A 23794-nucleotide genomic window follows, 5' to 3' on the forward strand; every position below is an offset into this window, starting at 1 on the left:
CCATTGGCACGGTATGACCTTTTTAATCCTCACCCATTCGGCTGTAGCTATCTCAGAGTCATCCTCATCGTCATCCGACCCATACATGTAAGGACAAACATGATTAACCTTCTTAGAGCTTTTCCTAGTCTCCGCAGACCTATGCTCGTGCAAGGTTACCTTTTGTATCAGATGTGACAAGCTATCAAAGTCTTCAGACGAGAATTTCTCCCTAATCGGAGCAATCATACCCTGAAAGGCTAGATCGGCTAACTGAGCGTCAGTTAAACTCAAGCTGAAGCACTTGTTTCTCATCTCCCTGAATCTCTGAATATACTCGTGCACAGGTTCATCATGCCGCTGCTTAATCGCCGTCAAGTCAGAAAACACGAGGCCTGGGAGATCTGCTTAACTCAGATAAGATCGGCTGAAACTCCGATACTACCCTAATCGGCAACCAGAGGACAGGCTAGAGATTGATATTCTAAGCACGACTTAATAGATCAAACTCAACTGATGCAGCATTAAGTATGAAAAGAAGAACAATATCTAGACAATCAAGCTGCTGGGTGTTTCATAAAGTGGTAGATATCCTATATAATCTAGGACAACGTCGCTATTTAACCTAATCGGCTGCCTTCTATTAACAGATGTTAGCCGATTGTAGGTTAGATGACGATATTGCCAGAGATTATGTAAGATATATGATAACTTGACGAATTATATAGACAAGATTAGAGTGTCATAAAGATGGAAGCACTAATCCCGAGAACACAAGTCGTCATAACAAGTTTTACCTCTTGTTGAAGATCGAAACCGATGCAGCTCAACCCGAAAGCAAGAACTCGTCGAAACAAAACTAAAGCAAAAAGGTGGCGATGCGCCGAAATTGTGTTGAACGTGTGTGTTAAAAATTACATAGGGCTCGGGGTCTATTTATACCCGAGAATTACAAGATATGTCCATACCAGACACGACCACTATCTCTAACAAACTCTAAGATACCATAAGTCTTTGCGGCAGACTTTTGCCCAAACATATCTCTAAGGAAGTTACATAAAACATCCTAATTAATAGATACAATTGCCTTCTCAGGACTCTATCCATGTGCGGCAATCATCTTGAAGCACCTCAATTCAACCCAATGTCATACACCAAATTATACTGTCAGAATCGGCTGCATCGGCTCACCTAGTCCGACTCAGACCCAGCCGATCCTAATCGTAGCCGATCTGGACTTCAGCCGATTCTTGCTCTGTTCTCGGATCAATCTTCGCCTTCGACTCCACCTTGATCTAATATCCTTTTCCGATGCTGATATTAGCAAATTTGGTCGTTAACACATGCCCCCCAAGTCCGGGATATTTGATAATGTTCCGGATTTGCTGTGTACCGACTCCGAGCAAGTCTCGCACTCTGCCGTTTTTCGACCGTTATTCTATCGCTTTAAATACCAACCGTTGCCCTCAAAAAATCTCACGCCGTGACTTCCGTTTTCACCGCCCAAGCGAAACTTTGTCCTTTCTCTCTCCGGCGATTCCTCCGACGCAAAAGCGATCCCCAGGCGATTCCGCTTTTGATCAGATCTCCGCCTGCGGCGATGTCGTCTTCCACTAGCCCGTCTACTACGCCATTGGCCGAGTACGCTGAGGTAAGTTCTCACCGGCTAGATCCCTTTTCCTCGCATGAAATCGATTTCTCCTTTTCTCATTATGTTTTCTGCTTCCCGATTCCTTTGGATTTGCAGCACCTTTCCAACCTAGTTGCGATTCCCAGCCTATCGCACAAAAACCACTATTTTCTTGGCCCAATCCACAATCTTGACCCCACTGATTTCATCATTGGTGAAACCAACAGAATCCCCTTTAGACTAGCCAACCCTAACTTGGGTCACTGGAAGAATACCTTCAAGTCTTGGTCATCTCTCGAAAAGCCTACCCCTGATAAGAGCTGGACCACCTGGTACCAACGCATATCGGCTAGTAAGAAAACCCACTGGGATGAGATTGGGATCGGCCAAGCGCTTGCTCTCACCATAGCCAATTCTGCTAAGGATGAACCTCTGATGGCTGCCGCCACCTATTTCTGGTCCAACACCATCAATGCCTTCTTATTTAACCAAGGGCCGATGACTCCAACTTTGATCGACATCATCATGATTACTGGATTAGATGTAACTTCATCGGCTAACCCTATGAGTATGAACACCAAGAACCAATTTGACTTCAAGACCAAAAGCATAGGAGGGTGGTCTGGTTATGTAGCGGCATACATGGGCAAAGGGCCTGTCACTCCTCGGGAGCACGTAGCTTTCTTGCTAATGTGGCTAGAAAAGTTTCTCTTCTGTAGATCCAGCTGTGGTCCCACAACCAATTGGCAATTTGTAGCCAAAGCCTTAGAATCAAATAAACAATTTCCCTTGGGCAAAATCCTTCTCGGCTATCTATACCAAAAGTTGAAAAATGCATCGGCTAAGATAGCCGTCGACTCAATAGTTGGAGCAGGTGGACCATGGTGGCTACTGCAGACCTGGCTAAACCTGGTAGTCATGAAAGTTGTCAATCGGCCATCTATAACAGAAGCTGAATTCCCAAGGTTGGAGCCAATTGTAGAAGACGATGGAGAAGAACTCACCCATTGCAGATGCATGTCATATGGAGAATATGCATCCACACCAGCCGATGCTGGGGCAAAACTATCGGCTGAGCTGCTCAAAGATTGGTTCTGCAGCTTTTATGAAGGCTTCCAGAAAGATGCCCGGGTTTGGTTTCTTTATGAAGACTCAGCAGACCTTGAGCTCCCATTAGACTTCAGATTTGAAGACATCAATCATGAAAGATATCAAACGTCCAGGGAAGTCTTTACAGCTGCAATCAGCCCATGCATCCTACCTGTCGGTATTCACCAAGGAAGAAATATCCAAGTCTCCTACGAATTCTATCACTCTATAAGTTCAGCTAGACAACTTGGATTAGGCCAACTCCCAATCGGCTTATTCTTTGCTGACAAGATCCAATGCCGAGGAGAAATTTCTTCAACTCTAATGATGGATCGACTGCTTAACCTCCAAGGACCTCCCTTAGGCAGTATCGACAATATTGAGTTAGCAGGATTCAGGAGCAGGAACTTTGACAGATGATGGGGTGAATGGAAGTTGCATCTATTTCATCAATCGGCCACAATGTACATGACAGATCTATTCCCTGACGTCATACCCCAAGTAAACTTTGTCATCACTAAATTTCATAACGGTTAGCCGATTCATTACTTAACTAATCTTTTGTTCCTGTTTTGCAGACAATAGAATCCTCCCCTCCACATCAGAGCAATAGTGGTAGGAACATTGAATATGCCCCAGGTCTGATTCCTAATGGAGTGCACTTACGTTGATGGCAGCATCGCGCTCGGCTGCCCCCTTCTCGCAAAGGGGGACGGGGACGTTGCTCGCTGTTGTCGGGCCACTGATCATCAGTTGGCCGACTCGGCGCTCCACGGTTGCGCTGTCCAAGCCTGCAGATCGAGACCGGAATCCGATAAGTCGGGAAGAACACGCGTATAAGGGAGTCAATTTAACTAAAAAGGAAAATACCCCGAGGAGAAATCCGGGTCGCGTCCTCCGTCCCAGAATAATCAAAGGTCGGATGAGCTCGAGCCTGAAGCGGCTGGATCTGCCTACCAATGAAGTCGGCAGTGACTTCATACCCCGATAACCCCCGTTCTCGGAGGTCATCAATGACATCGATGAAAGATTGGAGGGATGGGGTCAAGGCGGGTTTGGTGGTCCAGGATGGAATCTTGTCTGGTTGCTCCTCAGGAACAACGAAGACCGGATCCGAATCCTCTATCTGAAGATAGAACCACCTCCCCCGCCATTTGCTGCGAGATGAGGGGCACTGGAAGGGGATGTATCGCGACTTCAGGCCATCCCGAAGTCGGAAACCAACACACCCGGACACCTTTTTGGGTTCCATCCAACACAACTCATAGTAAAAGCGGAAAAGGTCAAGAAACGGCTCTACCCCAATGTAGGCCTCACAAAGATGCGAAAAGATATTTAGGAAGGCGATGGAATTAGGGTTCAAATGGAGCAAGGAAAGACCATGGAAATTCAAGACCAAGAGAAGAAATTCAGAAGGCGGAGGAAGAAAACCACAGAGAATAAAGTCCTCGATCGCAACCATGCAACCCAGGACAGGCTGGGGTTCAGTACCTCCTACTTCCCTCTCCGCGGTCCCACGACCGGGAAGGGCACCATCCTCCTGCAGTTTCTTCAGCGATGCACCGGTGGAGGTTGACTTGTCGAGATCCATCACTGCTGGGGATCGCCGAAGAAAGGATCGAGATGAGCTAGCTAGGGTTTTTTGCGGGAGCGAAGAAGACGAGGGACGCTTGGAAGCTGGAGAGTGTTTTCAACAGGCGTACTTCAAATGGGATCCCCAAAACTCCCTTAAATAGACGCACTTCCGACGGTGCGAATTCCAAGGAAAGGAGAGAGATGGCCGCCGGAAATTTCGGGGTCCGTTACATGCGACAGTTTTTCGGACTTCAGTTTAAATTCACTCATGACCGTTGAGCTTCACCCGACGTTGTCGATCACTCCTTGTCTCTCGGTCTTCACACCGAGAACAACGACAACATCAGAAGCCGCGATCGGTCTCACAAGTTCATTTAAGCAGAAGTCGGGAGCTACTGTCAGGGTTACGGGTAAGGTATACCCTCTACCCCTCGATATACGTCACATATCGATATGGTATGCTTGCGCGTATACGGACGTTCTCAGCATAAGTTAAGGAAGTCCATCACGGGGTCTATAGATGGAAAGAGTCCTACTCAGATAGAACTGGGTCGTCATTGTATCGTGTCGGGTTTGATGTCTCCGAGTCCTACTTGGAGACCAGTTGACCTGTGGTATAAAAGGGACCCCCCGGGAGGACCTAAGGCATCGAATCTCAGAGCCAACACATCCACCACAGCCTACGAAGCTGGAGCTTGTTGGAGCCAAGTCGCCGGGAGATCTAGTCGGATCAACTCGACTACGATCCCGACGGTATCGTCGAGTTCCGCTATTCCCTTTGTAATCTGTGGTTTCTATCATATAATCCCATATCAACTGGATTATGGCTATTACCTACCAAGGGGCCTGAACCAGTATAATCCCTGTTTCCTGTTTGCTTGATGTCGTACTACGTAGATCCTCATACCAGCGTACCCCAATACCCTTTATATCCGGTCTACAGGTATCCCCCGTCGACAGCGCCGTCACAGGAATCCACACCTCCACCCCTCATCGCCACGGATGACTTCGCCTCCGCCCTCGTGACCGCAGGCGTCCACGTCTCCGATGTTGCCGCTGTGGAGTACTCGTCCACCCTCGTCGCCATGGGAGTCCACGCGTCCTCCCTCGCCGTCACGAGAGTCCACACCTCTGCCCTCACCGACACGGACGATCTCGCCTCCGCCCTTGCGGCCACAGACGCCACACCTCCCCCACTCGCGGCCGCACGCGCCACGCCTCCGACCTCGCCGCCGGGGAAGTCCATGCCTCCGACCTCCGTCACGGCTTGCTCCGGCATGGTGCTGGCGCCAACGGCCTGCGGGAGGATGGAGGAAGTGGTGCAACCTGTTGCTGATGAGGCTGAGATTGAAGTGGTAGAGAGGGATGGAAAAAAAAGAGAGAAGAGGGGAGGATGGAGGAAGAAGATGAATCTGACTAGTGGGTCCCACATGTAGATGAGGAAGATGATGTAAAACATGACAGTGATAGCATGGCTCCAATTTTGTAAAATTTGAGTGGCACAGCTACGAATAGACGAATTATAATGACATTTATCTGAATAGACATATTTGCAATGGAACGGATCAAATTAACCCTTTCAAAAGAGGGGTAAGTTGAGAGAAAACGGATGATATGCCACTCTCTAACATCGGTTCGGATAAAATGCCACTTTGGAGACTTTTATGCCCAAAATATCCCTGGAGAGAGAGGAAAGGGGAGCACCGGGGAGGGCCGGCCGGGCGGCGCAGGAGGACTCGCTGGGCGGCGGTGGTGGCGACGGACCGCGGGGATGACGGGGGAAGAGGACAGGGCGGCAAGGACGACGGGGCGGAGGAAGAGCCGACATTGGTGAAGCCTCAGACGGACCCGTCGTCCCCGTCGCCGCCCGGCCGCTGCTGCTCCAACGTCGTCCTCCTTCTCCTGCGTCGCCTCTTCCTCCTCCTTCCCCTGCATCGCCTCCTCGTCCTCCCCCGGCGGCAAGCGCGCGTGGGTGCCACCGCCGCCGCTCGCTTGCTCCTCATCACCTCGTCCTCCTCCTCTCGTCAGCGACGTGCCAGCTCCGTCCTCCTTCCCCACGTCGACGCCCTCTCCCGATGGAGCCGGCGCTGTCCTCCCCCCTTCAGCGGCACTGTCCTCCTCCCCTTCTCGCCGCCCACCCCCGCGTGCTTGCTGCCCGCTGGCGACGAGCACGGCCGCCGTCTTTCCTCTTTCCCTTCCTCTCTCTCCACGGTGGGGTATTTTGGTCTCAAAACCACCCAAAATGGCAAAGTATACTGATGATAACCTATTGAGTGGTATTTTATCCTTTGTACTCTAGTGGGTGACATTTTATCCTTTGCAATTTTCTGGAGTGGCATATTTTCCGTTTTCTGGGTAAGTTGAATGGCAACGCGCAACGCAGCAACAAGCCAACAACCAGCCAAATGCGAGAAGCGCGGCGCGATCTCCCTCCCAAACTCCGGCCGCCGTCTCCGCCTCCAGAGACTCAAGCAGCGCCGCGGCGCCGCCTCGCGGGATCTCGTGTTGGACCGGATCCTTCAACCGAGGATCCCAACCGGCAACCGCAACCGCTCCGGGGGCGTAAGATTCGCTAATCCCATCCTCGCCTCTCTACTTCTACTTCCCCTCCTTTCCGAGGCCACGCCCACGCATCCAGGTGTCGATGGGTCGATTTGCTTAGCTCCAATCCAGCCATGGCGATCCCGAATTGTTTAAACCGCGCCGACGTTTCAGCTTTCTTGTTATAGCAACCCTCTTCAGCGCGCGCACGCGAGCTTAGGCCCAGGACCACGCCTGCATAAAATGTTCTTAAATTCCCTGGAACCAGACCCAGGGGAAGGCAACAAGTGCAAGGTGACAAGGGAGATTGTTGGATTGGGGGGGAAGTGGAATTTACTCCGACACATGTGCGGGGTGGTTGGGGTTTGTGGGGGCTTGATGATGCAATGCGGACAGTGTATCTGAGCAAGCTCGCATGTTGGCCGTCCCCAGGATCCTCCCAGTGTAATCATCAGTAGGGAAGGGGTGATGATTCGCTCGGAGCTCAGGTTGCGTCGTATTTAATTGGATATTCAGATGCTAGGTGGGGCTGGGGGCTTTGCCATTGGAATGATGGGGTCGTTTATTAGTGTGGCTTGGAGTGGACATTCTTCAGGAGGTTGCGAAGAACAATGAGCGTAGGGTGAGGGGCTCACTGCATTAGTTTAAGTGACTGCTTAGATTAAGAATGATATCTGTTTGATCATTAGGTGATGGGGAGAAACATAAGAAAATGTGGTCTGTTGTTCACTATCTAGTGCCCACTTCTTTTTTTTTTGGGGCACGTTTACTGTTATTAGTTCCAAAAGCTGCAAAATGGAATTGCTCCCATTATCTTCTGGGTTCAAGTAGATAATAAGTAAATTATCTTCATGATGGGAAAAATGCACAGTAGTTTGCAAATTCAGATTGCATCTGAATGAAGGATAGTCCTGCAAGTAGATAAAAATAAGCATATCTTGATGAGGGGATAGTTGCATGGTAGTTTGCTTTTGAGTTACTTGACACTGACACAGAGTTGGACAGTTGGTTCACTTCTATCTTTGTATGCATGTGTTGGAGCGCATTTCAAATCTAGATTGCAATTAATTAAACATGCTGTATACAAGAGTACCATCTACTATTAATAGAATCAGTGTCGCTTTGATCAGTACCTTGACCATTTATTGAAGACAGAACAAGTTCAAATAATTGCATAGATTAAAGACATCTTGTCTTGGAGGTATTCAAATGTAATCTGTCACATTATTGTTCCAGTTGCGGTGACTTTAAAAATTGCTTTTTAATGTTAAATTGTTTCCATAATTGGTTCTATCCAGACTACTTTTTTAGTTCCCCCCAGATGAGAATAGATAGTGTATATTAAAGAAATGTTAACCTTTGTGTCAATTAGAAATTTAGAACTATCATCTGTTGGCTGTTGTGCTGTTTTCTTTCGATTTACAAGTGGTGTTTAGGCAGATATAGAATTTATTAAATAAAATTAGACATTTCTTTGGCTGGCATTAAATATAAATAAGTTGCGGGCTTGCGGCTATTGCTTGAAATCTATACTCCTTTTAAAAGAAGACAATGGTGGTGGCAGTGAATCTGCCACCCCACCAACTATTGTATAGAGTTTTCTTAACCAACTACCCCTTCATGTTTTTTATTAACTACTACTTCATTTGCTTTAATATTACAAAATAGTTCTTCTATATATAATTCTATCGATTTCATTCCTATAATACAAGTTTATCATACAAAGACATCAACAAGGACAAAATTGTGCAAAAATGTCACAATTAATTTGTTCCAAACGATATTAGCACAATATAATTTGTTTAATCCGTAGTAAAGCACGACTATTTAGTTAGTGCTCTATTATAATTACAACAGTCCTTTCGAGATAGCAAGAGAAATGTAGAATAGTATGATTCAGAGGACATGCACATGTTATTTGGTTTGGACAATGCATATACTCACTGTTGTAAGGTCCGATTCTGTTTTAAGATGTTTTACCCGATTATGTATGGTGGTGTTGCTGTTAAATCAATTAAAACCACTTAAAATGAGCTAGTGTATGGAATACTTTTTCTATTTCATGCGTGTAAAGTTATTTTATGTATGTGCAGGGATGCTCCTAAATATTGCTCTTTGGTTCAGAATATGATATTTGGATTTCTATTTTTTAGATTTGGTTGTCCTGTTGCCTTTTGGTCCTTTTTTGCGCCGTTGGATGAAGCTGCTATCATCTTTTTGGAAATTTAGTAGATTACCTACCAAGAGAGAATCCAAGAGGACCTAAACTGCACAAAATGAAAGCAACTTTTGTTAAAGTCAGAATATTGGTTGAGTAAATAGCACCCTGAAGTGATGGAATACAGCCAAATTTGTTGGTTGGATTGTCTCTATGCAATTTATCCTTATGGCAGTCCTACATTGCAAGTGGGCCAAATCCAACAGGCCAAGAAAGTATGTACTTTAGGCCCACTAGTCCTCCATTTGTCCAACCAACTGATGTTTGAAGGCAGCACCTGCTGCCTGGAAACTTCCATTGGTTCATCTAACTCAATTGAATATCTATGAAAAATGATCCTTGGTTTGGACCCTTTTGGACATGATTCATTGTTTGCTTGTTAGCAGTCTGGATTCTAATGGAAGCACATGTGATTCACTGTTAAGATGACAAAAAATACCTGTTTTGAGTTTTGACAGAGTTGGTTGTAGTACTGTTTAAATTGGGTATGGGTATATAGAAGAACCAACTCCATGATGCTTGACTGCTAGCTTAGTTCCCCTTGACAAGGAGTGCACTACGGCTCTTGAAATAAACCGTGCAGATTGTGAGAAGCTAGCAGTCAATCGAATGATTCCTAGTGTCAAAAGGGCAAAGGCATAAATGATTCCCTCAGCCGTGCTCAGTTTTTTTTTTCTTTGGGGGGTGTGTGTGTGAACTTTCTCAGTTTTACATCAGGGCAAGTTTCAATGCCCCCTCTTTATATTATGTTGCCATCTTGTCATTTGTGGCCTTATTTTTGGAGACATTTGTCATGAATTTTCATTTTTTGAACATTACTTGAATGGTTATGCCTATTTCTTGCAGAATATAAATTTTCTACATAGCCTGTGCGTTCCTGTTCAATCCAACACTAACGTATCACTTAGGAAATACTGTGCTTCAACAAACCTGCACCTTTGGCAGCAATACGATCCATTAACGCATCTCCCCAAAATGAAGCACCGTAGATCGTCATAACTGGACCGGACAGAAGCTATGGACCACTCTTTCACCATTAATTTGCTTTGTATGAAGTCCAACAACCTTTTAATATGTGTTTACTGGAGTAAAAGGAATATCAGCTCATGTTGTCTTGTTGAGTTTTTGTGTTTGCCGTTTCTAGAGAATGGCAGTTAGCTAACCTAGATTGTCTTGATATGTTGGAAGATTATAGAGATTAGGAAGATATATTTTCCCCTATCCGCTTCATGAGCTGATCACGGCGTTCTGTGTTATACCTGCAATTAGACGGTACTTTGTCTCACTGCAGATGATTATTGGAATTAGAAAGCACAGCATATTAGCCTTTTACTAGTTTCTTGATAACTACAGCATGTGCATCTTTCACTACTACTATCTTCATTGCAGATGATTATTTGTTCTGTGCCATTGACTCATTGTGTATTGAGTACTGACGTGTCCAATCCAATACTTTGTTAAAGTTTAATTAGTTATTTCTTTCATGTAATCCACAATAAAATTTCATGGCGATGCACTGTACTCTGTCTTCAGGGCATCTGCAATATTAATTCAGTTCTATAAAACAGCCTATGCTTTATGTTATGAGTAACTTGTATGATGCATTTTCTGTTGAACCATGGGAAGTTATTAGTTATGTACAGTGGCGGATCCAGCATGGGGTCTACGGGGTCTCGAGCCCCACTACTAGGTCTCGAGCCCCACTACTGGCGTTGTAACCGTGGGAGCCCCCACTAATTTTTTTCTGTCATACATCCATTAGAAGAGGGGGCTATAGTTTTGTATAGTTTGTTTAGCCTCTCCTTTTATCCGTTCCTGGATCCGCCCCTGGTTATGTAGGCTTTGCATATTCACATATTTTCATGGCTTTCTCTTGCAGTGTTAATTTTGCAGATCTACTGAAAACAGCTCTGTTTTTTTTCCTATTGTGTACAGAACATGTGTTGAGTTATATTCTTTTTCCTTTTTATACAAAAGGAAGGGGATAGCTTTTCATCAAACATGTCGATTTTGAATCTTACAGTACAAATTATTCCCCTTGCCAGGCAGTCTGACCGGCCAAGCATCAATTCAGGTTGACAACCTGATGTAATATTAATACATGGTACATGTTACTAATTCTTTACTGAAGTGAAAACCGCAATGTTGTTCTAAGCTAGATATTATAATATAGTATGGTAAGAGCATATATCTATTCTGCATAATTAGTCTGAAACTGTTGTGTTAATTTGCATTGTTCAATACAAGTTTACATCCAGTATCCTGTTTCAGTGTTTCATGTCTGTCACAGGTCCAAAAATACCATCAATGGCGTCCTTCAGCCGCCTGTTGATAGCCTGCGAGGGCCGAGGATACGCCATTGCAGATTCAGCACTTCCAGCTGCACTCAATTATAAGTCAATTATAATCAGTAATAAACTACTTCCTCCATCTACTTTTGATAGTCATATTTTATCTTGACACAGACTAAGAATAATTAATTCTACTTATCATCTATTTAAACATGCTACTAATCATTCATCGTAAACAAGCGATTCATTAATATTTACATTTCTCAAAGCCCATGTACCCAATCATATGTGGAAGAATGGAGAGTCACGCATTAAATTCGAGAAAATCATTAAGATGATAGTTTGTTGGATTGAAATATGCCTATCAAAAATAAAATTTTCAGATTTAGAAATATGACTATCAAAAGTAGACGGAGTACTATTTTTTTCTTCTTCTGAAGACTGCAATCCATCATCACTTCACTGTTATGTGTCGCAAATGCAATTGATCACAACTGATCAGATCACTTTGAAAGACAACTACCATACGCAATTGATCAGTTGCCTTGTAGAAATCCAAAAATAACATCTCACATCAAAATTACCACAGGAACCTTTTAGTTCGTCTCATCAGTGCAACTCGGGGTGCAGCTTTGCAACCGTTGCGATGGAGGCTTGCAGGACAAAATCTTACTAATTGGAAATTAGTTAGATATATAGTTATTTATAACTTAATATATAATTAAGTATCCTAGCAATGGCCTGTGCATCTTCTTGGGCGATCGCCATGTCGCCTCGGTCAGACTGACAGAACTCAAAAACTCAGAAGTCGACGCCCTTCAACAGCTTCCGAACCTGCTCGAGGGTCACGAAGAGGACGATGGTGAAGGGCCCCTGCCTCGTCACCGTCGGGACGAACCCCTTGTACAGCGCCATCGCCCCCTCCGAACGCACGGTCTTGATCAGGCAGTCGAGCGCACCGGAGTAGGGCGGCGGCGCGCCGGCCACCACCTTCATGTTCATGACCCTGGTCTTGACGACGTCGACGGGGGTGGACGCCGACGCGGCCACGAGGCCGGCGGCGAGGCCGGCCGCGACGTGCGTGGCGAGCCCGTCGGCGCCCTGGCCGCGGCGCGCCAGGATGGCCTCCTTGGCCTGGTCGTACGTGGCCAGCTGCGACGCCGCCACGATCATGGCGCGCTTCACGGTGAGCGGCGACCCGCGCCACAGGCTGCACACGCCCTCGTCCCGGGCCATCCGGACGATGGCGTCCGCGACGCTCCGGTAGTTCCGCCGCTGCGCCGCGGGGAGCCGCCCGTCCGCCTGCATCCGCACCATGGCCACGTCGGCCGGGTTCCCCACGGCCGCGCCGACGCCGCCGGAGAAGAGCCCCGCCGCGACCTTCCGGTGCAGCGGCAGCGGGCCGCCGCCGCCGCCGTCGTCACGCTCCCACCTCCTCTTGAGCGTGTCGTACAGCCCCATGCAGGTCGTGGAGTAGAGCGTCTGCCGCAGCATGGTCGCCGACACGCCGGAGAGCAGCCCGGTTGGCCCCTCCGCGCGGAGGATCTGCGCGCACACGGCGATCGGCCCGGGCCTACGCGGCGGCTGCTGCTGCAGCAGGTGGTGGTGGTGGTGGTGGTGCGCGCCGCCGCCGGGGAACGCGAGCGCTGGGGCAGGGGGCCCCTCGCCGTGAAGCTGCATCCGGACCTTGATGAGATCGAGCGGGTGGGTGCAGCTGCCGGCCACGACGCAGGCGGCGCCGCCCTCCACGAACCCCTTCAGCCCCATGCCTTCCGCGCCAGCGCCTTGGGTGCGAATGGGGGAGGAGACGGCGGAGGTGGACGGCCTGGCGGCGGGGGCGGAGAGGAGGAGAAGGGAGGGGAGGCGAGGCGGCCGCGCGGCGCGGGCGGGTGGGGTGGTGTGGGGGGCTAGATTCACGGGCCTTGCCGTATAAAGTTTGCAAGGACAAAAGTGGATGCTCGAAGCTTGAAACCCTAGTTGAAAACATGTCCAATTGTCCATGCCAGCCTAGAAGGCCTCTTTTTTTATTCTCTCTTGATTCATATGTTCAATTTGAAATTTTGAATGCTCAACGTTTCGTTCCTGCATATCGTTTTACACGCTTATATTTTCTAAAACTATGTTTTTCTATATATATATATATATATATATATATGTTGCTTAAAAATCATACTAATTTATTTTCCAAATTTAAAATAATTAATATTTAATTAATCAATCATGCGTTAACCGTTCACTTTACGCATCTTCTTAATCTTCTTATTTCCCATCCTCTCAAATACTCCAAGTTCTCATTTTCTACTATAGTACTATGTTCTTATTTTTCTCTTTTTATTAGTATGCTTTCTAACCAATGTATTTTTTTCAAAAGATCTCTATACAAAAATTTCTTAAAAAATATTAATTTATTTTTAGATTAACTGTTGCTTAATTAATCATGTTCTAATGAACCATCCGGTTTTATATGAACGGAGAGAAGATCCCTACCTCCATCCGAACGCACACTAGGAATGTTTTTCAACTAGAAATTCTTCATTGAGTTGAGGTCTCATACTTAATTTCTTGATTTAGTTTTAATTAAAGATATGATTCATAGTCTACAGTGATATCATGATATGGAAGTATATCGTAGGCAACACCATTAACTGAATCAACTCTGATTTTAGTTTTTTTTAATCAAAAGAATTCATCAAACAACAAACTACATACAAATTCCGATGTTTCTTTCTTCACTGGTGCAATGCTTTTCTTGCGGTGGAACCCGTCTACCAATCTACCTACATTCAGTGTTGAACGTAGTATATGTGCTTGCATTTATGATTAATTATTTTTTCAGTGATAGGTAATATATATGTCGATAGCGAGATATCTATGATGACTTTGTTAATATCAATATATATCGTCCTAGTTTTCTGGAGATATTGAGAGATATAAGAGTAAGTTCAATAGTATAGCCCACTACTAGCTACAATTCACCTATAGCTAATCTAATAGCCAATTCATACAATAGTTACTTACTGTACTATTAATATATGGTCCCACCTGTCATACACACACAATGTCTTGGAGTCCGTGCTGCAGCTGGCTACAGATCTGTAGCCCGCTGTTCTCTCTCATCTTTTATCTCATTAAAATATGTTTATAGCTGGCTACTAGTCTGCTATTGTACCTGCTCTAATGTGTACTCCCTCCGTCCCAAAATATAAGTATTTTTAGAACAGTGTGAAGTCAAACTTTTTAAATTTTAACTATTAATAGCAAATAAATTAAAAAGATTAATCATGTAAATTTGATGGTACTTTGTTTATCATTAAACGAGCTATCATAATATGCAACTCTCTTTATTTAAAACATCTTATTTTTATAAATATTATTGGTCAAAGTAGCACCTCGAAGACTGAACCGAGGTTAAAAAAAATACTTATATTTTGGGACAGAGGGAGTATTACGTTTGTATGGTGTTAAAAAAAAGAGAGTAACAACTGGTCAATCTACAGCTGGATCGAAATTGCAAATGTCCCAGCATCGGGTGATGCGGACGTTTCCCTTTTTTAACACGTGGCCGTCCAACCACCACAAGTCAGATTCAGATTCATCGAACGACTAGGATTCGCTGACACGTGGAAGATCGTTTAACTCGGGCCTACTCACCAGTGACATAACCTCCCCCCACCCCACGCAGCGCGCGCCTCTCTCTTTTTTCTCCCCCCACAAAACCCGGAGAAGCGAAATCAACCACCAGATACGACGAGCGCCTCGACAGCGATCCGCCGCCGCCGCCGCCGCCGCGTCGGGTGTGTGGTAGGGTTTGGGGCGATGGGGCCCCCCTCCGCCTCCTCCTCGCCGGCGGCGGCGCCGCGGCGGTCGGCGCCGACGATGAGGCTGCGGAGGGAGGCGCTGGAGTCGGTGCTGGAGGAACTCCGGCGGGCGCTGGACGAGCTTCGCGAGTGCGGGGAGCTCGGCGTGCCTCTCCCTGACCCCGAGGGAGCCGTTAACGACGGCGGCGGCGGCGAGGAGCAGCCGGATAACGAGGAAGAAGGCGGCGGCGGCGGCGGCAGCGGCGGTGGTAACGATGATGATTCGGCGGCGTCGCTGGCGGGTGGCTCCGACGGTGAGACGGACAAGGTGAGGAGGGAGGAGTGATTCCTTTCCGATTTGGTATCTGCGGTTGAGGCCTGTGATTTTGGGAGTTCGCATTGTAAGCCGTTAATTGCCGTAACTGCTGACAAATTGCGATGATGAAACTAAAATTCACTACCACTGTTCAGTTTATCCTGATAAATTCAGAATTAATTGATTCGATTTGTCATGCATTTAGATCTGATAATCTGAGATGGCTTGTTTTCACAATCTGGATTCAATACTACTAGTAGTACTACTGTTTCATATTTGTCTATCTGATGCCCTAGTGGTGTGATAGTAGTTTTTTTCTCAATTAATAAGGAACCTAGTGGTGGCTGTTGTATCGAGTCAAATTATCTACTACTTATACTATGAATCCTATGTACGGAGTACTACTTTTTATCAGGAGCATACTGTGTCCTTGCACATGTAGTGTCGATTAGTTGGTCTGTCAGAACATCATGAAGTACTGAGTAGGTTAGTGGATTACTGCGGAGTGAAAAGGAGTACGTTAGTGGCTTATTTCTGAATGGAGAAGAGGAACTGGAAATCCAGCTGACAGAACAATTGTTTCTATATAGGAGTAGTTATGAATGTGTGTGAAGTCCTTCAAAATAAAACATCTCCCCTGTTAACAGTGTTTTCAGGTTTGTAAGAGTATATAATGTTTAACTTTAGGCTAGTCATTTCTGTAGTTTTACATACTAGAAAGAAAACTGCTAACAGGGGAAAAGGGTAGAATATCTGAACAGTCTCATAATAATTATGGAGATCTCTTTCTTTATGACTGGGAGAATGTACAAGTTCAATTACAGTTCATTTTTATGTTAATCTTTCCTAATGTTTAAAATCGCTTGCCTTTATTTTTTCAGCTATGTGATCTTCTTAAATCTACATTCGAATCACCCAATTTTTTTCAAAAGGTTGATGAAATTCAGAAGTCACTGTATCAAAATGATGCAGGTATTCCTTTACTGAATGAACTTATTATTGATTGTGATGTGTAAGCTATTGCATATATGGAGCTGAAATTACACTTGTTGTCGTGCTGGATCTGAAACTCACTTGCTGTTCTAGTAATGCATAGAATGAAACGGAGGCTATCATACTCTAAAGTTCATTGACTGTTCTTTGCCGCAGTTGAACAAGATCCATCATGGGATATAGTAAAGGCAGTAGATTTGTGGGAAGACGATGACTTAGGTGATGGATATGTTCTTGTTAAGAACGATGATGCAACTGAGGGGATGGCTTTCTTTATTGCCACATACATATCGTCGCTTAAAACAGCCAATGTAGGTACTCCCTATTATTAATACTTCTGCTCCAATTATACATCATTTTTCTTGTTTTGTTGTCCATGATTCACTGAAAAACCTTGCTTAATATTGTTCACGCGGTTATAATTTTGAGAAACCCTAGTTTTTATCTGTTGCATATCTTGTCTCAAATAAGATCTGTCACCATATTTTGAACATGATCTAGTTTTCCCTGGTCTGAATTACGTTTATGTTCCTTTAAGTAATACATCTTGCTTTTCTGCCTAAAATATCATCATTGGACAATCATATATCTGATGCCTCAAACTTAATGTTGTACAGGAATGTTCTCCTGATCAAATTAGAAAAGGTTTGTTTCCCTTTCCTTAATTCAGATAAATGGTTGAATCATTGGAATGAATGTTTCAGTGCTGAAGTTGCTCATCATTCTTTTGCCAGCCCTCAAGAAGACATTTTCATCTCGAAAGAGAAAAGGTAAACTTCGGAAGGCATGGAATGGGACAAAAGTTATTTATAATGTAGATTCATGGAGTGCCACAGCTATTGGGTAAGTTATTCCACCAATATCTGATTGTGAATCTTCTTTATGGTATTATTCTCCCTGCAAAATGATAGCCTTGATGTTCAGTTGAGTAGTGTTGAATCAACCAGCGCAGCTTGTCACTAAGCTAGTTCGGAGGCACCCCAAATAGGCCTTAGTTTCATACCCAAGCTTCAGTAGCCAGCTTTCTTGCAGGCTGCATAAGTTTTTATAGGCTGTCCATAAGATTGTCAAACAGACTTTCGAGGGTTCATCTCAGTCCTCCATTATGTAGTCTCTTCCAACCTGGTTATGATAGGTTAGGGGGCAAACCTAAATCTTTGAAGTGATCCTGAAGATCAAGAAACCATAAGATCACATCTGAGCTTTGTGTTCCCGATTTTAAGTCCAAATATGTTCTCTGCGATTAGTGACTGTCATACCTTGTTATTAAACTGTATCTAAATAAACACGTGTTTTCTGTATTGGTTTACTTACAAGAACTTCATTGCAACACTGCAGAATCTACCATAATCAAGCAATTCTTAAGGTAGCAACTACAGCCTTCCGGACGTCCTGCAGTGTGATATCCAAATTTCTGTGAGCTGCTGCTGTTACTGGCATGCTTCCCATCATCATTAGGTAAATTGGCTAACACGGCCAGAAAGACCTGCAATACTCATGTAAAATAGTGTCTATTCGTTGGTTTGCCATTGTAAGCTTTGACTTTCTACAACCTAACTGTAAATATGACATTCGTTTGAAACTTTGAATAAACATTTCAATAAATTTAGTGCTGGAATTAACTTTCCACTCGTTTGATTGGAAATAATTGTACCATCTTCTTGGTTGGAAGTTGAAAAAGGGCACGGGATGACAAGATCATTATTTGTCTGTAATTAAAACAGAAAATCTATAATCTAAAGTACAGGGTTGCGGCAGTCATGCCATTTGCAACCGAATAAAAAACTAATTGCTCATTGGAACAATGCATGGCCCAGCCATAGGCGTCGTTCCTTTTATTCCAAAGCCCACCCAATTTTACACACATCCAAGACCGGAAATTCTAAGCAGCAAGCATATCCTCATCTACATTGCATTCTCCAAGGTAAACCTTGATGCTTCGAGGAGAACCGCAGCTGCCTTCTGCTATGAGCGCTCTATCATTTGCTGCCATGTGCTGGATTATTTTGTATATCATCTCAATCTGATGCAACAAATGGAATAGCACGAGTTATTAATATGAAAGGGTAAATCTGTTTTGCAGTTCGCAATGAATCCAGATAGTAACAGAAGTTGAGTCAGGAATGAATATTACATCTTCAGGGCAATGACAGCGCTCTGCTATTTGATCCAGCGTCAACGGCTCGGCAGGATCCTTGCAGCTGAAAGACAGCAGCAAGTAATCAGCAGAAATTCAGGAACCACTTAGAATTGTAAGAGATACCCCATCGGGGAGTAAACGCAAAACCGAGAGTTTCATGTCTTTAGGTTAATACACTGATAAAACAAGTTTAAGCGATGTGCTGGAATTTCACACATATGAGCAAGATATGTTCCAGTTGTTACACAAAGGCTTCCCTTTGTCAGTAATTAGGTTTAAACTGTCCAAGACAGCTAACTGTTCAAATAGAATTCATGCTATCTGGTGAATTTGCAGCCACATGAGGTAGGTTCTCTGATTCCCAATAATAACCCACAGAAGAGTTTTTCCCAAAGAATTTATGACATCTCCAATATTTTGGCATCTGAAGCTGTCTAGAGGCCATTAATCAGAGTGCAAGTCATTCCAGAAAAGTATTCTCTAGGTAAAGATATAGTAATGTAGGAACATCTGTTTTTCAAGTGCTAAAACCTAAAAGATATGCATGCCTCAAACTACTGTGCACAAATCAATATCTGTAGATAAATAATATACGATAAATAATATACAAATGTAAATAAAGATATAACATGCCTGGCCTCATTCAGAACAGTCAGCACCCTCTTCTGAAGTGCCAACACTTCACCTGCTGCCTTTTTCCCAGCCTCAACACCTGTACAGCGCATAGCACAAATACATCATATCATAATCATAAGAATCATAATGCAACAAAAGAATCCTAGTCAACTTTAGCTTGTTTGAGGAATGTACCAGGCTGATGATAGGCATTGATATTTACTAAAGAAGCATAAATCCCCACAGCACGTTCATATAGAGCAACCAGCGCTCCAACAGCCCTAGGAGTAACTTCTTGCACAGTAACGGAGATGGATTCTCGGTCATTAGAATAAAGAGCAGAACGGGTTCCCTGCAAAATATTTCTTTCCTCTGTCATTGCATTCATAGAAAAAAATGTCATAGTTCTGTATCTTAAAAAGCTGAATATCAACCTGCAACATCCCGAACAAATAGTCACCACATGTAACTCCAGGTTCAAGCTCCCAATCATGACCAGGAGGCCTATCACGCAAAACCTCAATAAAAGTAACGAAGAAGTTGTGTACACCTTCTCTCAGCTGCTGAATGTAGCTGTAACCGGATATAATACCATTAGATTTTTGCACTTTTAACTACAGACTCTTAAGCAAGTACTGCAGAAAAACAGGAAAAAAAAACTTACGCATGCTGATCGGTGCTTCCTTTGTTGCCATACACAGTTAGACCTTGATTAACCTGCCATTAAAAATTTCTGTTTGTCAGCAAACTATTGGAGACATAATTTAATTATTGGTAACTAGTTAAGTTTAGGCTCTGTTTGTTTCAGCTTAAGATTATTGTAATCTAGATTATTAAATCAGATTACTCTAAGCTGGATTATAATAAGCTGATATAAAATAATCTACGAGTTGTTTGTTTCTCTGGATTATTAGAGGCATCTAAAGGTAGTGGGTCTTTACCCACTTAATAATCTGGAAAAAGCTCCTCTAGAGGAGATTATTGGATTATAGTAATCTGGCTTATAGATTATAATAATCTAGCATAATAATCTACTTGTTTGTTTTAGCTTACTTCTAATAATCTAGATTATAATAATCCTAAGCTGAATCAAACAGGGCCTTAGTAACATCAGTTACAGTGAGAATAAAACGGAAGAATGTGTACCCGATTGCCATCAAGGTCAAATTCTTTCCCAAGAGATTCCATGACAAGCTGTTGCAAATATCTACTCAAAAGTAGCAAACTATCCTTGTACGGAAGTACAACCATATCCTGAAACATATGTTCAACTCAAAACATAAAAATAATGCACAAAACAATGACAAAAAAACTTAAACAGAAGTAATCAACAATGCTAACCTTATTTCCTATTCCTTCCGATGCCCAATACCAGCACAAAGCAAGTAAGGCTGCTGGATTTTCCTTAACCTGAATGAGTGGATAGCAACATCTTGATATATCCTCAACAGTCCATTGTATCACTAAACTACAAACTGTATGTATTCTTATAACATCATACCACAGTATTCCTGGTTTCCTCATCCATTAGTGCTGCGCCAACTAACATTTCTTTGATATCGATACCCTGGCAAGCAAACTCGTGTTAATCTGAGAGCTAATGAAAGTTCAGTTCTCAGCAATATAGGAGAACGGAGCAGCACTGACCTGTAATGCAGCTGGAAGCAATCCGACAGCTGACATTTCTGATGTTCTTCCACCAACCCAGTCAAACATGGGAAATCTAGCTAACCATCCCTCTATTCTGGCAGTGTTGTCTAACAGAGAATTTTCTTGAGTAACTGCAACTCCCTGCATAGCAGTTTATGCTGTCACATAATGGTATGTACCACACCAGTCATATATAGTACTACCTCCATATTTTAATGTATGACGTCGTTGACTTTTTGTCTAACGTTTGACCATTTGTCTTATTCAAAAAATTTATGTAATTATCATTTATTTTAATGTGACTTGATTCATCATCAAATGTTCTTTAAGCATGATTTTATATTTGCACAAAAATTTTGAATAAAACGAATGGTCAAACTTTGGTCGAAAAGTCAACGGCGTCATACATTAAAATACGGAGGGAGTATAATATAATGATCTTTATATCTTGAGTTACAAAATGCACGTTAATATCATGTCACACAAATGGATCCAGAACAGCCCACACCACATGACCTACTTATGAACACTGATGGTTTGCTTGTAAAACAAGAGAAACAATATTGTTTCAGTGTTTATCTTAATACCATCAGTATATAAATCAAGAAACGGGACTAGTACAAATCGATTACAGTCTAAATTGGCTTAAAATAAATGTTGCACTTCCTATTTTGTTGATAAAAGACATACAAGAAGTAAAAGAGCCTGAGGTAAAAACCTGTTTCGAGAAATCCAGCCCAGCATCTCGGAAGGCTTTTTGCACTTCAAGCAGACCATTCCGGGTTTCAGGTGTGCCTCCACTCTGCAAGTATAGACAAACATAAAATTTGCAAAAGAAGCAGGGAGAAGAGAGGGTGAATAAGGAAAAACAAGCGTGATATCAACCTTAGAAATAACAATTACAAGAGTAGATGCAAGCTCTGGTCCTAGTTGAGCAATTTGATGGTCGATTCCAGCAGGATCAGTGTTGTCAATAAATCGTATCTGAGACATCAAACAGAACAAAAGGTGAGGTTATAGCTACATGAGAAACACCAAAATCTACAAAGGGGCAAATGAGATCGAAGCACATTGCATGGATATAAAAGTAGGGGCGCACCTTCAATGGAGGGTTATCAGGTGCAAGTGCCTCTGAAACAAATTGAGGCCCCAAAGCTGATCCTCCAATTCCTATTGAGAGTATTTGAGTAAATCGGCCAGCTGGAGATGACGGAGGTTTAATCTACATTTGCACCAAATCACTTTGTTAATAGTGTTTCTCAAGATCAAAAAAGAAGTAGCAAGAGCCTGCATAAGCAAAACTCGACTGGCGTCTATCTATTGAACAATGCACATTCCCCAGTACCCATTTCATGGTAATCACCAAAACATAGGTGGCTCCTTTTCTTCACCCTTGAGCACACAGCTTACTAAGCTTAAAACCGCACTAATTTTACCACAATATGCTAATAGGGTTTCGTTTGCTTATTTGCTATTAGCCGCCAGAAATTAAGCTTTTTTTATAGTAGCAGTAGCAGAACTAGAGATATCAAATTAGTAACACGTGAAAATCATCTAATTTCAGCGAGTCCAGACTCCTAACAGCAACAATTTTTAGCATCTCGAGCAAATGGAAACTTCTGCAATCACCTTGCCGGAGACGACGTCTTGGGAGAAGGCGAGGATGCGGTCGAGGGTGGTCTCGATCTTGGTGCGGAGGAAGGAGTTGGGGGCGAGGCCTGGGTCGCGGAGCCAGTAATGGCCAACCATGCGGCCCTCGTCGGGGTTGGCGATGGCCCCCTTCTCGAGCTCCCGCATCGCCGCGAAGGCGCGCTGCATCCGCGGCTCCATCCGGCGGAGGAACTCCTCCGTGAACCCCATCCGGCTCACGTCCACGAACAGGCCGAGCTCCTTGTGCTGGTACAGCCACTCCACGTACCTCTCCCACAGCTTGATCGGGTCCTTCTCCACCGCGCCGCGGGTGCTGCCGTTCTGCCCCGGCCTGGAGGCGAGCGGCGCCGCCGGGGTAGAGGAGGGCTGCTGCTCCGACGAGGACGAGGAGGAGCGGGAGAGGTCCGCGATGGAGTGGGGGGCGCGGAGGCGGAGGTGGGAGGGGCGGAGGAGGAGCTGCCGCCGCAGCCGCAGCCTGCACGCCGCCGACGAGGACGGAGGCGCCGCCGCGCCGGAGATGGACGCCATCGCGGCCGCCGCCGCCGCCGGAGTCTCACCCGGTAGTGCTCGCTCCCGCTCTCCTACACGAGCTCACGCGCATCTAACTCCGGCGAGAGCGAGAGAGGAGGGGAAGCGATGGTTTCGTCTTGGAGTCCACGAAGAAGAGGAGTTGGTGGCATCGCTGGGCTTGGCTTTATCTGGGGGAAGACGAAGGCACCGGGTGGACCCCAGCCACGTCACCACGTGGGACCCACCTGTCATTGTGCCACGACTTGGCCCCACATGTCAGCGTCTTGGGGTGAGGCGGCGCGTGCGAGCGACGGCGGGGGGCGGAAAAATCTCGACGGCGAGATCCGGTGGTGGCAGCTGGGTGCCAATGGTAGGTGGGCCCGGGGATCTTTTCGCGAGCTTGACGCGACGAGTACGGGACAAGGCTACAAAACGGTAAAGCGAGGAGAACTCGCGGTCGAGGAGGGGCAGAGAGATATTTGGCGAATTTTTGGTTGTGATTTCTCAACGGCTGCTGTTTCAGGAAGTTTGCTGGTTTCTGTTCTGTCAGTTGGATGGATGGCTGGACGGTGACCCTCGCAAGGAGCAAGTAGAAACCAATTTACGGCCGTAGAAAACAATTTACGGCGTCTGGTGAATGGGAATGTGGTTTGATTTTGATGGCACTTTCGTCTCACCTCTGTTTTCTTAGACCTGATTTGGACGGCCACCGTGCAGCACGTGTGACCGTCTTGTCGTGTATTGGAAGAGTGTTCAAGTTGTTAAAACCACTTCCAGGTTTCAAAAACTGCTTCTTTTGC

At 44.8% G+C, this 23794-nt stretch overlaps 3 protein-coding genes and 1 long non-coding RNA gene across 8 annotated transcripts; 2 read left to right on the forward strand and 2 right to left on the reverse strand.

Moving 5' to 3' along the window:
• Nucleotides 1–6642: 6642 nt before the first annotated feature.
• On the forward strand, nucleotides 6643–9391 carry LOC136351882 (uncharacterized). Its single transcript, XR_010735146.1, has 2 exons — nucleotides 6643–6835; nucleotides 8968–9391. It is a non-coding gene; the product is annotated as an uncharacterized lncRNA (long non-coding RNA).
• Nucleotides 9392–11210: 1819 nt separating this feature from the next.
• Nucleotides 11211–13423, reverse strand: LOC4347309 (mitochondrial uncoupling protein 5). Of its 2 annotated transcripts, XM_066304332.1 has the most exons (2): nucleotides 12158–13423; nucleotides 11211–11412 (listed from the first exon to the last, which is right to left on the reverse strand). In XM_066304332.1, the coding sequence occupies exons 1-2, from the start codon at nucleotides 13322–13324 to the stop codon at nucleotides 11350–11352; spliced, it is 1230 nt and encodes a 409-aa protein (XP_066160429.1). In that variant the 5' UTR covers nucleotides 13325–13423; the 3' UTR covers nucleotides 11211–11349. The 2 variants fall into 2 exon arrangements, with proteins under 2 accessions (XP_066160429.1, XP_015611796.1); XM_015756310.3 differs by lacking the exon at nucleotides 11211–11412 and having other exon boundaries at nucleotides 11763–13423.
• Nucleotides 13424–15010: 1587 nt separating this feature from the next.
• LOC4347310 (uncharacterized) lies at nucleotides 15011–18813 on the forward strand. 4 transcript variants are annotated; one of them, XM_015756311.3, is made up of 7 exons: nucleotides 15011–15448; nucleotides 16318–16408; nucleotides 16586–16740; nucleotides 17047–17074; nucleotides 17164–17272; nucleotides 17768–17887; nucleotides 18513–18813. In XM_015756311.3, the coding sequence occupies exons 1-6, from the start codon at nucleotides 15140–15142 to the stop codon at nucleotides 17847–17849; spliced, it is 774 nt and encodes a 257-aa protein (XP_015611797.1). In that variant the 5' UTR covers nucleotides 15011–15139; the 3' UTR covers nucleotides 17850–17887; nucleotides 18513–18813. The 4 variants fall into 4 exon arrangements, with proteins under 4 accessions (XP_015611797.1, XP_066160431.1, XP_015611798.1 ...); XM_066304334.1 differs by lacking the exon at nucleotides 17047–17074 and having other exon boundaries at nucleotides 16586–16744; nucleotides 17134–17272; XM_015756312.3 differs by lacking the exon at nucleotides 18513–18813 and having other exon boundaries at nucleotides 17768–18051.
• On the reverse strand, nucleotides 18005–23142 carry LOC4347311 (glucose-6-phosphate isomerase 1, chloroplastic). The gene is made up of 14 exons (XM_015756309.3): nucleotides 22464–23142; nucleotides 21934–22056; nucleotides 21720–21818; nucleotides 21553–21636; nucleotides 20832–20975; nucleotides 20686–20751; nucleotides 20526–20594; nucleotides 20331–20438; nucleotides 19849–19901; nucleotides 19619–19757; nucleotides 19380–19536; nucleotides 19203–19281; nucleotides 18564–18630; nucleotides 18005–18452 (listed from the first exon to the last, which is right to left on the reverse strand). The coding sequence occupies exons 1-14, from the start codon at nucleotides 23010–23012 to the stop codon at nucleotides 18312–18314; spliced, it is 1878 nt and encodes a 625-aa protein (XP_015611795.1). The 5' UTR covers nucleotides 23013–23142; the 3' UTR covers nucleotides 18005–18311.
• Between the last annotated feature and the right edge of the window lie 652 nt (nucleotides 23143–23794).

Source organism: Oryza sativa, chromosome 9 (assembly GCF_034140825.1).
Source record: "Oryza sativa Japonica Group chromosome 9, ASM3414082v1".
Lineage (NCBI taxonomy): Eukaryota > Viridiplantae > Streptophyta > Magnoliopsida > Poales > Poaceae > Oryza > Oryza sativa.

Excerpts from the sequence above, each read along its gene's own strand:
- LOC4347309 (XM_066304332.1), bottom strand. The coding sequence starts at position 13,324 with ATGGACAATTGGACATGTTTTCAACTAGGGTTTCAAGCTTCGAGCATC. Across the intron at positions 11,413-12,157 it reads TCTTCGTGACCCTCGAGCAG|CTGGAAGTGCTGAATCTGCA; the intron begins GTTCGGAAGCTG and ends AATTGAGTGCAG.
- LOC4347310 (XM_066304334.1), top strand. The coding sequence starts at position 15,140 with ATGGGGCCCCCCTCCGCCTCCTCCTCGCCGGCGGCGGCGCCGCGGCGG. Across the intron at positions 15,449-16,317 it reads CCGACGGTGAGACGGACAAG|CTATGTGATCTTCTTAAATC; the intron begins GTGAGGAGGGAG and ends TTATTTTTTCAG. Across the intron at positions 17,273-17,767 it reads TGGAGTGCCACAGCTATTGG|AATCTACCATAATCAAGCAA; the intron begins GTAAGTTATTCC and ends GCAACACTGCAG.
- LOC4347311 (XM_015756309.3), bottom strand. The coding sequence starts at position 23,012 with ATGGCGTCCATCTCCGGCGCGGCGGCGCCTCCGTCCTCGTCGGCGGCG. Across the intron at positions 21,637-21,719 it reads TTGTAATTGTTATTTCTAAG|AGTGGAGGCACACCTGAAAC; the intron begins GTTGATATCACG and ends CTATACTTGCAG. Across the intron at positions 20,976-21,552 it reads GGCTGGATTTCTCGAAACAG|GGAGTTGCAGTTACTCAAGA; the intron begins GTTTTTACCTCA and ends ACTGCTATGCAG.